General features: G+C 43.3%; 1 protein-coding gene across 1 annotated transcript in view; it reads right to left on the reverse strand.

The window, feature by feature from the left end:
- Positions 1 to 16,809, reverse strand: part of LOC126184415 (homeobox protein GBX-2-like) — a 436,306-nt gene that overhangs the window by 123,094 nt on the left and 296,403 nt on the right. Inside the window, exon 3 of the mRNA XM_049926803.1 lies at positions 9,526 to 9,701. Coding sequence (XP_049782760.1) covers positions 9,526 to 9,701 — 176 coding nt within the window. The remainder of the gene's footprint in view (positions 1 to 9,525; positions 9,702 to 16,809) is intronic.

Here is a 16,809-nt window from a genome sequence, read left to right on the forward strand (position 1 = left end):
TCAGAGTAAGCTGATACAGTATCCCTATACTTAGTAATAATATACAGACGCTATCTCGAAGAAAGATCTATACCAAAAGGTTTGCTGTTTTTCGTTGCGGCGAGATCTTCTCAAGAAATTTAAATTTCAGACGTTTTCCTCCGAATGCGTAAATACACTCTAAAAAAAAAAAAAAAAAAAAAAAAAAACACTCGACACACCACGAAGGAATTATCTGAATGGATGGAGATCTATATATGTGAACTACACGCACATACAAATTAAAGCTTACAACTTTGGAAAAATTGAATGATTAGTTCAAGCAACAAACTGAACAAATCAGTAACGCGTTGGTCCACCTCCTGCTGAGGGATTTTTGTGCCAAATTCCGCCCTGCCGCTAATGCTCCAAACCTCCTCAACAAGGGAGAGGTTTGGCGATCTTTCTGGCCAAGGTGAGGTTTAACTAGCACAAAGACAAGCTGTAGCAACTTTCGCTCGTGTGCGGAAGGGCATTTTCTTACTGAAACGTAAGCCCAGGAAGGCTTGCGATGTAGGTCAACACAACGGCGAGCAGAATATCGTCGATGTACCGCTGTGCTTTAAGGGCCCCACGGGTTACAACGAAAGCGGTCCGGCTATAAAAAGAAGTGGCATCTGAGACCATCAATCCTGGTTGGTACCCCCATCGCGGTCCGGGGCGTGTGCAGACACTTAATCTGCCTGGAAGCTCATTGACTGGAGTAGAATTATCTTCGTGATGAGTCCCACTTCGAATTGAGCCCAGAAAGCCAGTAGGTCATGATGCCGCCACTGCTTCAGGTAACCAGCCGGGAAGTACGAATCGGAAGACGCAGTGGCAACATGGATCCCAGGCAGTGCTATAGGCCCGAGACTTCGTATCACATGCCCAATGCTACTGCAGCCCAGGGCAGCAGGCTGAAGGCTGTCGACCATGGCCGAAACATCTTCCAGCAGTTTACAGAAAGTGGCTAGTTACCCTGCAACCTTACACCACAAGTTCAGTCCCTATCCATCTTTGGCCGGAATTTAGAGCTATTGTCCATCATGTGCTAGAGAAGTATGTGCCTAGAAAAAATGTAGGCGAGGGAAAGGATCCACCTGGGTACAACAAACAAATTAGGAAGTTGCTGAGAAAGCAGAGAGTTTTGCACAGTCGTTTTAAAAGTAGTCACTGTCCCGCTGACAAACAGAAATTATGCGAAATGAAAGCAGCTGCCAGAAGGACTATGAGAGATTCTTTTAACGAATTTGAAAGCAATATTTTATCTGCAGATTCTAAAAAAAAAAAAAAAAGTTTTGGTCGTACGTCAAATCTATGAACGCTACAAATAATTCAATACCTTCTCTTGCTGACAGTACGGGTAATGTAACTGATGATGATAAACAGAAGGCCGAAATTCTAAACCTAACTTTCAAAAACTCGTTTACGGTAGAGGACTGCAGCATCACTCCCCCTTTCAATTATCGAACAAACGCAAGGATGGCTGACATAGCGTTTAGTGTATCTGGCATTGTAAAACAGTTAATATCCTTAGACTCTAGGAAGGCATCTGGCCCAGACGGTATCCCCGTAAGATTATATGTTGACTATGCTACAAATATAGCATTATTATTATCCATCATCTATCAGAGATCATTGGAACAGCGGAAAGTTCATGGGACTGGAAGAAGGCCCAGGTCATAGCAATCTGTAAAAAGGGTAGAAAATAGGATGCACAAAATACCGGCCAATTTCACTGACATCAGTTTGTTGTAGAATCATGGGATATATTTTGTGTTTAGACATAATGACCTTTCTAGACTCTGAGAAGTTCATCTGCAGAAACCAGCACGGTTTTAGGAAACAGCAGTCATGCGAGACACAGCTGGCCCTCTTTGTGCATGATATATAGCAGGCTCTAGATACTGGCTCCCAGGTTGATGCCACATTTCTCGACTTTCGAAAGGCGTTCGACTTAATTCCGCACTGTCGCTTGCTCAAAAAAATGCGCGATTTCGGTCTATCCGATGACATATGCGGTAGGATAGAAAGTTTTCTTACAGAAAGGGAGCAGTAGGTCGTCCTGAACGGGGTGACTTCAACTGAAACAAGCGTAACTTCAGGTGTGCCCCAGCCCCGTAACAGGTCCGCTGCTTTTTACGATTTACATAAGCGATCTGGTTGATGGTATTGACAGCCACATTAGACTGGTTGCTGTTGATGCTGTAGTCTACAGGAAAGTAGTATCACACGAAAGTTGTGAACAAATCAATGAGGATTTGCAGAAAATTAATGCGTGGTGTAATGAGTGGAACATATCTCTCAATATTAGTAAGTGTAACCTACTGCGTACAATAAAGCGAAAATCCCCATTAATGTACGAGTACAAAATAAATGACCAGTCTTCGGAAGCGCTAACATCCGTCAAGTATCTGGATGTGACTATTCGAAATGATCTCAAATGGAATGATCAGATTACACAAGTAACAGGAAGGCAAACTCTAGATTGCAGTTTATTGGTAGAATCCTGAAGCGATGCAGTCCTTCAGCAAGGGAAATTGGTTACAATAGGTTATTTCGTCCAGTATTAGAGTTTTGTTCGTCTGTATGGGACCCTTACCAGTTGGGTCTGATTGAAGAGATTGAGAAGGTCCAAAGAAGAGTGGTAAGATTCGTGACTGGTACATTTAGCCATCGCGAGAGCGTTACAAATCTCATAGAAAGTTTGAAGTGGGACACACTTATAGATACAGGACGCGCCAAACGGGAGGGGCTGCTCACTAAATTCCGAAATCCAATCTTCACCGAGGATATAGAGCATATATTATTACCACCAACATTCAAGTCGCGCAATGATCACCATTCAAAGATAAGGGAAATTAGAGCTCGTACTGAGGCGCTCAGACAGTCGTTTTTCCCTCGCGCGATCCGCAAGTGGAACAGAGGGGGGGGGGGGGGGGGGGGGGAATATGACTTTGGCGCGAATTTTGCCCTCCGCCACACACCGCTTGGTGGCTAGCGGAGTATATATGTAGATGTAGATGTAGATGAATCAGTTATTGTCTGAACCACAAGCAGTGTAACTTAAATCAGGAAATTGAACTCAATGAAAGCAAATAACCACAAATGCAAGAGTCCTTACAAAAAAATGAATATTGCTGGTACAAACAGATAATGATCAGCTACTGTTCACTTCCACTCAGAAGTAAGTTAAATAGCACAATACTAAACGACGTAATCAAACTGTGTACATCCGATGAGCTGCTGCTGCTCCAACTGAATTCCACGCTACTCTGAGGCAAAGCCGTTTTCGTTGCGTCGAGATCTTTTTCTACTTTCCAGTCATCACTTTCTCTTCTGAATTTGAAAATATTTTATTATCTCCAAACTACACAGGGAGAAATAATCATCACAATGAAGTAGGGTAAATCGGAGCTCGTGCAGAAAGTTTCAGGTGTAGATTTTTCCCGTGCACTGTTAGGGAGTGAAGCGGTAGAGAAATAGTCTGAAAGTGGTTATAAGAACCCTCTGACAAGCACTTAAGTGTGAATTAGAGATTAATCATGAAGCTGTAGATGTATAATAGGGGAACATGTTCATTTTTTAACACATGCACTGTGACATTAGATACACACACTACTGATGGCTTATTAATGATAAGTAATTCAGATCGTCCGGATACTTTTGAGCTCATGACGTATCGTGATTTGCTACGGTCATCGTGATGTCGATGTGACATGATGTGACGGACGCTATGTCGACGCGACGTCGAGAACAGTGGAACTAAACTCTCTTCTTTGGAAAAATACGTAAAATTGAGGAAAACATGGATAAATATGTAAGAATGTGAAAAAATACGAAAAATTGTAAACAATGTGGAGAAATACGTAAAATTGTGGAATATATGGGAAAAGACGAAAAACGAAAGTTGTTACGTATATTCCTGGGTGTAGTCTCTGCTGGTGACTCGAATGGCGAGAATCACATAATATGAAATTTAATTTGTTATTAACAAATACACACTCCTTAGACCTCGAGTGACATGACTAAACACAATTACAATGCGATTTCTTACTAAGAAATAACCCCATTATGATCGTCTCCCTGTGCTGCACAACTTCACAATGACGCCACCCACTCAAGTGCTCTAGTTATAAAAGCAGAGGTGTGTTAAAATCTTATTGGACCAGGGAGGAGGTGTGTGTGGGGAGGAGGAGAAGGGGAGGGATTGGGGTTTCCCGCCAATTTTGCTTCACATGATCGGTATCAAGTTATGTATGACTATGAATATACCTTATACAATTGCCTTAAGTGTGTGGGTAGACGAGGGATGATTTTGTGGGAAGGATAGGTGTGATATTTAATCTAACTAGCACAAGTGTGTCACCTCACATCGGAAGTCCTTATGAGTGACCTTCAGATAAGTTTGTTATCTCGGCCATAACGTGAACTAATAACCTACTATTTATCAGTTTCAGCGTTCTCTTATTACCGGAACTGTGGGTCCTCTATGCCTCTTGTCCCTTGTCTTGAATTAACCATTGATAATTTCCGACACTTTCGAAGACATCAAGAACTCACCAGTTGGGAAGTGGGTAGTAAAAATTGTAGAGGGAGACCAAGGGACGAATGGCGTAAGCAGAATAAATAGCATGTTGGTTGCAGTAGTTACCTGAAGCTGAAGAGGCTTGCACAGAATAGGATGGCATAGAGAGCTACTTCAAATCAGTCTGAAGAGCACAACAACAACACATTAAGCGAGCAGTATAGAAAATCAAAAAGAAACTTTGGAAAGTAATTAAAGTCCAGGGAGTAGGAATAAAAACTTCGAGATATGTCGATGACGTCTTAATTCTCTCAGAGATGAAAAAGGACTTGGAAAATATGTTCAAAGGAATAGATGGTGTCTTGAAAACAGGTCATAAGAATAACATCAACAAAAGTGAAACAAAGATAATGGAATGCAATAAAGTAACTTAGGCGACCCTCACTGAATTAGATTAGGAAATGAGGTACGAAGAGTAGTAGATGAGTTTTGCTATTGAGTAGCGAAACAACTGATGATGGGCGAAATATAAAAGTTGTAAAACGCAGACTATCAATGGGAAAGTGTTTCTGCAAAACGTTTCTTGAAACAGAATATAGAGTTCTGTGTTAAGAAGACTGTTTTGGAGATTTTTGAAGATTATATGGGCAAATGGTGTCACTAATGAAGAGTTACTGAATCAGATTTGGGAGGAAATACATTTAGGGCATAACTTTACTGAAAAAGGATCAATTAATATGACACGCCCTGAGGCATTAAGCAATCGCCGATTTGGTAATTGGGAGGTGGGGGGGGAGGGATGTGAAAATGTGAAATAGCGTTTACAGCTGCGTGAATCATCCACTGTCCTCCTCCTTGCCCTCACAGCGCATAAAGCATCATAGTGTAGGTGGAGTGTAACTTTGTCCTCACAGTGACAGTGAAGTGCATGATACATTAACGACGTAAAGAGGTAGCGGAAATATACTTAATTGAGAGTAAAGTACAGACTCAATGAAGTATGCATATTTTGATAAAGACTCAAAAATATATTAATAATGAAGCTTACATTACTGAACAATGTAAAATGACACTGAATGAGATTATAAAATTGCCTGACTAAGAGATAGCTATTACTGGACCGAGAGGCACGTCTCGGTCAATGACGAAAACCAACATGCACACATAATCAGAGGACAAGCACAAAATGATGAAATAAAACATGTGAGGACAAACAAGAGATATTCTGTAGCGGCAGCATGATGGCATCGGTCGTCCGAATGCTATCGTAATTTCGAGTTGCCTTCGTAATTCCGACTGATGTGATTTCTACATTTACGTATACAGCCATCCTCTGCAAGCCACTAAAATGTGTAGTAGAAGGTACTTCCTACTGTATCAGTTATTTGAACTTATTCCCGTTCTGTTCATGTCTGGAGCACAGAAAAAAGGACAATTTAAGTGCCTCTGCATGCGTTGCAATTAATTTAATCTTGTCCTTACGATTCCAAGGCGAGCGATAAGTAGGAAGTTGAGTACGTTCCTAGTTTTATCATTTAAGGCTAGTTCCTGAAATTTGTAATTAGACTTCAATATAGTTTGTGTCTATCTTCAAGTGTCTGCAGATTCAGTTTTTTCTGTACCTCTGTGATGCTATCCCACAGATCAGACAAACCTGTGACCGCCGCGCGGGATTAGCCGAGCGGTCTTAGGCGCTGCAGTCATGGAATGTGCGGCTGGTCCCAACGGAGGTTCGAGTCCTCCCTCGGGCATGGGTGTATGTGTGTTTGTCCTTAGGATAATTTAGGTTAAGTAGTGTGTAAGCTTAGGGACTGATGACCTTAGCAGTTAAGTCCTATAAGATTTCACACACATTTGAACAAACCTGTGACCAGTAGTGCTACCATTTCTGATGTCGATACTAGCGAAAAGAATATAATTCAGTTTTCCTCCAATTAATCGACATCTTTCATTGACCTTCTGGTACCTGCATCACTCAGTTCAACTGTCTCAACATGTCACCTAAACAATAGGACTGTATGATCTGGAGACTACTGTACCAGCCACGGAAACGCGTCTTGATGCCAGAAGAATGCCAGTTTCAGTGACGCAGACCTCTTGATGTGGTTATTATTTAAAACACGGGTTTCGAAGAAAACGGCTAACTGCGTAGCCGGCTCTCATTTTCATAACCAAACTAAATGTGTTCATCTGCACAGTTTTGGGAGGCGTGGTTGGTTACGTTAGGTTGTCAGCACTATGTTCTTCTAACGCTCATAATGGCTTGGTGTATTCAAGAGCGAAAGGCCGTTCAAATTTAGTACAAATAGCTTCCTTACAAAGAAAAACGCCTTTATTGGGGAAAATTACTAACTTTTTATTAATTAAAATTACGACCAGCATCAAGTATGGAATGTGTACCACGGTATCACTGCTGTTTGATACACTCGTTCCCCCTCGCAAGGTACTTACAATCGTGAATGAAGTTATAGACAAAATTAATTAGTATCGTAATATCATTGCTAGCTCCATAGGCTTGTTAATCTCTAATTAACCTAATTCTAGAATACACTAAGCAGGTTCAAATGGATGTAGGTTGCGGTAGTTATGCAGATATGAAGACGCTTTCTGAGGACAACAACAGCTACCACCTACGCTTAATTCTAATGTGGCGATAACAGTTTTCCGCCCTCGAAGAGAGTTGCAGCACAGGTATTGGGAGTGGAGGGTGTGGGTGGTGATGAATGGTTAAAGTTGTCAAGGCAGAACAAGGCTAGGCTGTAAGCAGTCTCAAGTAGAGGGCGGCTACATAAGTTAGGGGGGGATGAAGTGGTAAGCACAAGATAATTTAGCCTGGGGAGCTGTTTGAAACAGGTCATTCCATTGACAAAGACATCTACATCTACATGGTTACTCTGCAATTCACACTTAAGTGCCTGGCAGAGGGTTCATCGAACCATTCATACTACTTCTCTGCCACCCCAACTCGCGTATCATATCAGTGACACTCTCACCCCTATTGCGCGATAACACGAAACGAGCTGCCCTTCTTTGCACTTTTTAGATGTCCTCCGTCAATCCTACCTGGTAAGGATCCCACACCGCGCAGCAGTATTCCAGTATAGGACGGACAAGTGTAATGTACATCTACATCTACATGATTACTCTGCAATTCACATTTAAGTGCTTGGCAGAGGGTTCATCGAACCATAATCATACTATCTCCCTACCATTGCACTCCCGTACAGCGCGCGGGAAAAACGAACACCTAAACCTTTCTGTTCGAGCTCTGATTTCTCTTATTTGATTTTGATGATCATTCCTACCTATGTAGATTAGGCTCAACAAAGTATTTTCGCATTCGGAAGAGAAAGTTGGTGACTGAAATTTCGTAATGAAATCTCGCCGCGACGAAAAACGTCTTTGCTTTAATGACTTCCATCCCAACTCGCGTATCATATCTGCCACACTCTCTCCCCTATTACGTGATAATACAAAACGAGTTGCCCTTTTTTGCACCCTTTCGATGTCCTCCGTCAATCCCACCTGGTAAGGATCCCGCACCACGCAGCAATATTCTAACACAGGACGAACTAGTGTAGTGTAAGCTGTCTCTTTAGTGGACTTGTTGCATCTTCTAAGTATCCTGCCAATGAAACGCAACCTTTGGCTCGCCTTTCCCACAATATTATCTACGTGGTCTTTCCAACTGAAGTTGTTCGTAATTTTTACACCCAGGTACTTAGTTGAATTGATAGTCTTCAGAATTTTACTATTTATCGAGTAATCGAATTCCAACGGATTTCTTTTGGAACTCATGTGGATCACCTCACACTTTTCGTTATTTAGCGTCAACTGCCACCTGCCACACCATATAGCAATCTTTTCTAAATCGCTTTGCAACTGTTACTAGTCTACGGATGACCTTACTAGACGGTAAATTACAGCATCATCTGCGAACAGCCTAAGAGAACTGCTCAGATTGTCACCCAGGTCATTTATATAGATCAGGAACAGCAGAGGTCCCAGGACGCTTCCCTGGAGAACACCTTATATCACTTCAGTTTTACTCCATGATTTGCCGTCTATTACTACGAACTGCGACCTTCCTGACAGGAAATCACGAATCCAGTCGCACAACTGAGACGATACCCCATAGGCCCGCAGCTTGATTAGAAGTCGCTTGTGAGGAACGGTGTCAAAAGCTTTCGGGAAATCCAGAAATACGGAATCAACTTGAGATCCCCTGTCGACAGCGGCCATTACTTCGTGCGAATAAAGAGCTAGCTGCGTTGCACAAGAGCGATGTTTTCTGAAACCATGCTGATTACGTATCAATAGATCGTTCCCTTCGAGGCTGTCTCTTTAGTGGGTTTTTCAAATCTTCTAAGTGGTGTGCCAACAAAGCGCAGTCTTTGTTTAGCCTTCCCCACAATATTAACTATGTGGTCTTTCCAAATTCAGTTGCTCGTAATTGTAATTCCTAGGTATTTAGTCGAATTGACAGCCCTTAGATTTATGCAATTTATCGTATACCCAAAATTTATCGGATTTCTTTTAGTATCCATGTGGATGACCTCGCACTTTTCTTTTGTTTAGTGCCAGTTGCCACTTTTCGCACCATACAGAAATTCTCTCTAGATTATTTTGTAATTGGAATTGATCGCCTGATGATTTTACTAGACGGTAAAGTACAGCGTCATCTGCAAACAATGTAAGGGGGCTGCTCAGATTATCACCTAGACCATTTATGTAAATCAGGAACAGCAGAGGGCCAATGACACTACCTTGCGGAACGCCAGATATCACTTCTGTTCTCCTGGATAATTTACCGTCTATCACTAGGAACTGTGACCTCTCTGAGAGGAAATCACGAATCCAGTTACACAACTGAGACGATACTCCATATGCACGCAAAACATCAAATCCTTAGGAGAGTGTGGGGCTTGATTTAACTTTCCAAGTAAACAGTGTTATGTACAGCGTTTGTGCTATGACGAATGGAGAGGAGTGCGCACCTGCACCTCTGACAGGTTGAGGGCGGCGGCGATCTGGGAGCGCTCGGTGAGGCTGAGGTACTTCTTGGCGTGGAACTCTCGCTCCAGCTCCAGCAGCTGGTCGCTGGTGAAGGCGGTGCGCCGCCGCCGGGACTTGCTGCTGCCCACGGCCGCGTGCTGGATGTCGCCGCGCCTGTCTGCAACACCGCACCACAAAGAACGAGTACCATCTGCAGCTCGCAGGAGTCACCACTATTTTGTGTTATTTATTGTTATTTCATTCCTGCAAAGGAGACTGGCCTGGCTGCATCGAATTATTTGCTTTTCAGCCGCACAAATAATGAAAACAACTATTCGGGAAGGTTAGACATAAACGTGTAACTGTCACCTGGAAGAAGTAAAGTTACAAAACAAATCATTTGTTTGTTCGCAGGCACAGGTCTGCAGTCGGGATACACATTGAAAAGCCCGCACCACAATGCCCAAGACCCCTCAACTGGAGCCAGCGCAACAACGATGAAGTGCAGTATCGTGGAGTTATACAGGGTGTTACAAAAAGGTACGGCCAAACTTTCAGGAAACATTCCTCACACACAAATAAAGAAAAGATGTTATGTGGACATGTGTCCGGAAACGCTTAATTTCCATGTTAGAGCTCATTTTACTTTCGTCAGTATGTACTGTACTTCCTCGATTCACTGCCAGTTGGCCCAATTGAAGGAAGGTAATGTTGACTTCGGTGCTTGTGTTGACATGCAACTCATTGCTCTACAGTACTAGCATCAAGCGCATCAGTACGTAGCATCAACAGGTTAGTGTTCATCACGAACGTGGTTTTGCAGTCAGTGCAATGTTTACAAATGCGGAGTTGGCAGATGCCCATTTGATGTATGGATTAGCACGGGGCAATAGCCGTGGCGCGGTACGTTTGTATCGAGACAGATTTCCAGAACGTAGGTGTCCCGACAGGAAGACGTTCGAAGCACTGGGGAAGACCTAGAACGACGATGACACCTGCAATGGACGAGGCAATTCTTCGTGCAGTTGACGATAACCCTAATGTCAGCGTCAGAGAAGTTGCTGCTGTACAAGGTAACGTTGACCACGTCACTGTATGGAGAGTGCTACGGGAGAACCAGTTGTTTCCGTACCATGTACAGCGTGTGCAGGCACTATCAGCAGCTGATTGGCCTCCACGGGTACACTTCTGCGGATGGTTGATCCAACAACGTGTCACTCCTCATTTCAGTGCAAATGTTCTCTTTACGGATGAGACTTCATTCCCACGTGATCAAATTGTAAATTTTCACAATCAACATTTGTGTGCTGACGAGAATCCGCGCGCAATTGTGCAATCACGTCATCAACACAGATTTTCTGTGAACGTTTGGGCAGGCATTGTTGGTGATGTCTTGATTGGGCCCCATGTTCTTCCACCTACGCTCAATAGAGCACGTTATCGTGATTTCATACGGGATACGCTACCTGTGCTGCTAGAACATGTACCTTTACAAGTACGACACAACATGTGGTTCATGCACGATGGAGCTCCTGCACATTTCAGTCGAAGTGTTCGTACGCTTCTCAACAACAGATTCGGTGGCCGATGGATTGGTAGAGGCGGACGAATTCCATGGCCTCCACGCGCTCCTGACCTCAACCCTCTTGACTTTCATTTATGGGGGCATTTGAAAGCTTTTGTCTACGCAACCTCGGTACCAAATGTAGAGACTCTTCGTGCTCGTATTGTGGACGGCTGTGATACAATACGCCATTCTCCAGCGCTGCATCAGCGCATCAGGGATTCCACGCGACGGAGGGTGGATGCATGTATCCTCGCTAACGGAGGACATTTTGAACATTTCCTGTAACAAAGTGTTTGAAGTCACGCTGGTACGTTCTGTTGCTGTGTGTTTCCATTCCATGATTAATGTGATCTGAAGAGAAGTAATAAAATGAGCTCTAACATGGAAAGTAAGCGTTTCCGGACACATCTCCACATAACATTTTTTCTTTCTTTGGGTGTGAGGAATGTTTCCTGAAAGTTTGACCGTACCATTTTGTAACACCCTGTATATTCGTTTTCAGCATCTGAAGGATAACAACGCGTTAACAATCCCTACTGAGTTGCTGGCAGTGAATGGTGACCACAGGGCTGCATCGAGACCGTGGCGAAATAGGCCCCCGCCAAGAGTGCAAGCACAGCAGAGGCGCAAAAAAGGAATCCCCCCCCCCCCCCAAGAAAAAGAAAAGGAAACAAGAAAGACGGTTGAAGAATGAACCAGGATCGGCGCAAGAGTTCACCTGCCCTGGCTCGGCCTGAGACTGTAACTGCACGCTGTCACAGTATCCAGCCGGCGGCTGTGGCCGAGCGGTCCCAGGTGCTTCAGTTCGGAACCGCGCTGCTGCTACGGTAGCAGGTTCGAATCCTGCCTCGGGCATGGCTGTGTGTGATGTCCTTAGGTTAGTTAGGTTTAAGTAGTTCGAAATCTAGGGGACTGACGACCTCAGATGTTAAGTCCTATAGTGCTTAGAGACATTTGAACCACAGAATCCATTCGTCCAAGTAGCGTATAAATAAATGACTACAACCAAACAGGCGTCACATGGATGTGTATTAACAGTGCAAGTGGTTCATACAGGTGCCGACTACGCAGCTAGCTCACGTTCATCAGTGGAGTTTTTGCTGCAAGTTTACTAAGGTATCGTAGGATCTCAAAGGTTAGCAAGTGTGGTGCTGAAGCAATATGCTATCTGACTCAACAAATACGATTTTCGCTGATTTATGACAGTTGAGGGCTGGAGTGAAACTGTTTAGGCTATATTCCATCAATTTATTTGATAGAACAATAAGCGAAATATCCATACATCCATATACCTTTGAGGATATTTACGACAATTAAAGTGACCTGCAGCATTTTTTCAATGACGTTTCACCAAATTAAAGACGATGAAAAACCATTTCAGGTCGAATATAGGTAATGTAGACTGTCAAAACCAGCTGTCTTGCCGATAAAATACGACACAGCTACTAACTTTGACTTCAACGACATAACCAATGGATCTGCTTTGCTGAAACCAAAGAAAAGTAAACTAAAATTAGAATAGAAACGTAATTTTAGGAAAGTAATATGTTCCCAAAATTTTGTATTGATCCTTTCATTTCCTTCGCATTAAAAATTTATGACCATTTTAGGAAGTTTATACAATTTGCAATTTATTTACAGCACTGGTGCATTTCATTAGCTGTGTGTAATATTTTTCTTCTGTTTTTGTTGTTGTGGACTTATGTCTGACGATTGCTTTGGTGCAGCTCTCCATGCTATTTCATCATGTGCAAGCCTCTTCAATTGTGCATAACTACTGCAAGCTACAGAGTGACCCAAAAGTCCATCAACTTTTGAAAATTCAAGAAATCATGTATGTACAGAGATAAAACTTGTCACACACCTGAAATGAGATGCTCAGACCGGCCAAAAGATGGCGCTGGACAGCAAGATTAATATCCTTTATAAAATCAGCTGTAGTGATAGAGGGAGTCAGATGCACCAGCAATGGCGGCAGGTTGACTTTATCAGCAAAGGCACTGTTAGTATCGGAATGCAGAATCTGCTATTCCGTAGTCTATTGCCATAAAAAGGGTATTCGAAAGGGTAAAGGTCTTGTGCCAAGTGTCACTGTGAAGAAAAAGATCACGATGTGACTTCATAGGCTTTCCCAGCGTAATACGCATTGAAAGTCTCTTCAGGTTTGCTGCCGGATTCTAAATTCAGCTTGATTCAATATTTCAGAGATCCAGCTATTTGCCATCTTGTGCTGCTGAGTCCCGCTGAGAACTGATGCCAAGGCTGCAAATCGACGTATTATATAATCCTCCGTACCGGACACGACGCATGCGCCGCCCATCACAGTTGCTGCCCTTCGAGACTGGGCAGGTGGCGCCACCCTTAGTAGAACACGGCGCCAACGATATATCGCACTCAGAGACGTTTTTAGAACACTCAGACTGGCCGCATCGAAGAAGGTTCCGTTTTGATGCGGGATAGTACGGGGTTCCACATCCTGGTAAGAGGAAACCAATTGTCTTTATTAATCAAATTATGCGCCAACCTAATTTCAATTGCCTCTTTCTAAACACTGCTCCCAAAACGGGAAGTGTTGACAACTATCACAGTTTTGTGAAATTTCACACGGTGTCCCTCGTTTAAGCAATGTTCTGCTACCGCCAATTATTCCAGCTGGTGTAGTCTCGTATGACGGCGATGTTCCTGGAACCTGTCATGAACTGTGCAAATCGAATAGCCAATGTAAGCCTTTCCACATTGACATGAAATTTTGCATATACCAGATTTCCTAAGTGCCAAATCATCTTTCACAGAACCGAAGCTTTGCCACTTCGTTGTTCTATTCAAAAATGTTGCTGTTAAATGAAAAGTACGTGGATTAGAAAAATTAGAAGGAAGATCAGCGTTGGCCGTAATTTTGATGATTTATTAACAGCAAAATCGATTTTCGATCACATAATCACATCTTCAGTGCTTTAGCGTACAAATTAAAGCTCGTAGGCACTGGTGTCTAATTAGAAGCAGTATCAGAAGCTTTGAAACGTTTTAGAGCTCCTGTTACTGCTTCTAACTAGACACCAGCGCCTACAAGCTTTAATTTGTACGCTAAAACACTGAAGATGATCATTATGTGATCGAAAATCGATTTTGCTGTTAATAAATCATCAAAATTACGAGCAACGTTGACCTTTCTTCTAATTTTACTGATCATATGGTCGTTGAGCACACATCACTCTATGGAGTCGCCAATTAATAAATACGTGGATGACAGTGCATGATGACAAAGCTTCGGCTCTGTGAACCGATGATTTGGGGCTTAGGGAGTCTGGTACATACAGAATTCCATGTCGATGTGGAAAGGCTTAGATAGGCCATTCGATTTGCACAGTTCACTACAGGTGTATGGAACATCGCCGTCATACAAGGCTACAACAGCCGGAAAAATCGGCAGTAGCAGAAAATTGCTTAATCGAGGGAACCCGTGTGAAATTTGACGAAACTGTTATAGTTGCCAACACTGCCCGTTTTTGAACAGTGTTTATAAAGAGACAATTGAAATTAGGTTGGCGGATAATTTTGATTGATAGATAGAATGGGGTTCCTCTTACAAGGGAACCTCCCCATCGCACCCCCCTCAGATTTAGTTTTAAGTTGGCACAGTGGATAGGCCTTGAAAAACTGAACACATATCAATCGAGAAAACAGGAAGAAGTTATGTGGAACTATGAAAAAATAAGCAAAATATACAAACTGAGTAGTCCATGGGCAACATAGGCCACATCAAAGTAAATGTGAGCATAGGAGCGCCGTGGTCCCGTGGTTAGCGCGAGCAGCTGTGGAACGAGAGGTCCTTGGTTCAAGTTTTCTCTCGAGAGAATATTTTAATTTTTTTTTCAGATAATTATCAGAGTTCAGGCACTCACACATAATCAACTTCGCTCTCCAAAATTCCAGGACATGTTCAGATTTGCTTGGACATATGCAGGATTTGACGGTCTACACACGGAAAAATTTGATAACGTTAAAAACATATGTTTTGACAGAGCACAGAGAAAACTGTGCGACTGTGAAACTGTTGCATTCATTTGTTGGAGTTTATGTGACACACTCTTATGTTTTCATCACCTTTTTGGGAGTGATTATCACATCCATAAGAAAACCTAAATCGGGCAAGGTAGAAGAATCTTTTTACCCATTCGCCAAGTGTGCAGGATAGGTGGGTCGACAACATATTCCTGTCATGTGACGCACATGCCGTCACCAGTGTCGTATAGAATATATCAGACGTGTTTTCCTGGATCAAATGTTTTCGGTTGCCATTGGAGAGGCACGTCCTTTCGTCTACTAATCGCACGGTTTTGCGGTGCAGTCGCAAAACACAGACACTAAACGTATTACAGTGAACAGAGACGTCCATGAACGAACAGACAGATCATAACTTTGCAAAAATAAAGTCAGTAAACTTTTCGCTTGAGGAAAGGTTTGAACCAAGGACCTCGCGTTCCGCAGCTACTCACGCTAACCACGGGACCGCGGCGTTACCGTACTCACAGTGTCCTTGATGTTGCCTATGTTGCCCATGGACTACTCAGTTTGTATATTTTGCTTATTTTTTCATAGTTCCACATAACTTCTTCCTGTTTTCTCGATTGATCTGTGTTCAGTTTTTCAAGGCCTATCCACTGTGCCAAATTATAACTAAATCTGGAGGGGGTGCGATGGGGAGGTTCCCTTGTTAGCAGGACATGGAATCCCGTACTATCCCACATCAAAACAGAACACTCTTCGGTGCGGCCAGTCCGAGTATTCGAAAATCGTCTCTGAGTGCGATATATCGTTGGCGCCATGGTTCTACTATGGGCGGCGCCACATGCCCAGCGTTGGAGAGCAGCAACTGTGATGGGCGGCGCACGCGCCGTGTACTGTATGGAGGCCTATATAAGATGTCTATTTGCAGCCTTGGCATCAGTTCTCAGCGGGACTCAGCAGCAGAAGCAGCATTCTCCTGAAGATGGCCAACAGTTGGATCGCCGAAATATTGAATCGAGTCGATTTTAGGATCCGGCAGCAAACCCGAACAGACTTTCTTAGACTAGGATGTTCGAAGCCACGGGTTTCTTAGATGATCCCATAGTCACATAGACAAAAGTATTACTGCTGTTCGGACAGTCCACGAAGATACGGAGAATTTATTGAGCTCATCACCACATCGGTGTGGGCGTTTCAAAAAAGGGGGAAGATGATTATTGGTTGGTTGACGTATTGTGAACCGACGAAGCCAATTTCACAGTCCGAGGGTCTGTCAACACCCACAACTGCAAGATTTGGGCTACAGAAAATCCTAGAGCTGTCGTGGAAACTGCATTACATGACGAGAAAGTACTGGTGTGGTGTGTATCTGCCATATCAGTCGTAATCGCACCCACTTTCTTCGAGGAAATGTGGGACATTGTGTCTCAAACTGTCAGCGCGACGGTGCGAGGCATGCCGATATGTCACACAGTCTCATCATCCCTAGTCTGGCTGGTAAACACCTGCTGGAAGTTATGACTGTTATACATTATGGCGCTCCATCCCATGTTGCTGCACTTGTGGAAGATATCTTGCACATACCGATTGGTAAGAATTGCATGCTGAGCCGCAACTTCCCTGGCCAGCCTGTTCATCTCACAGTATTAATTGTAACCTACGTCCTCAATTGTTTGCTGGATTTATTCCAATTTCTGCCTTCCTTTGAAGT

The sequence above is a fragment of the Schistocerca cancellata genome, chromosome 4 (assembly GCF_023864275.1).
Source record: "Schistocerca cancellata isolate TAMUIC-IGC-003103 chromosome 4, iqSchCanc2.1, whole genome shotgun sequence".
NCBI lineage: Eukaryota > Metazoa > Arthropoda > Insecta > Orthoptera > Acrididae > Schistocerca > Schistocerca cancellata.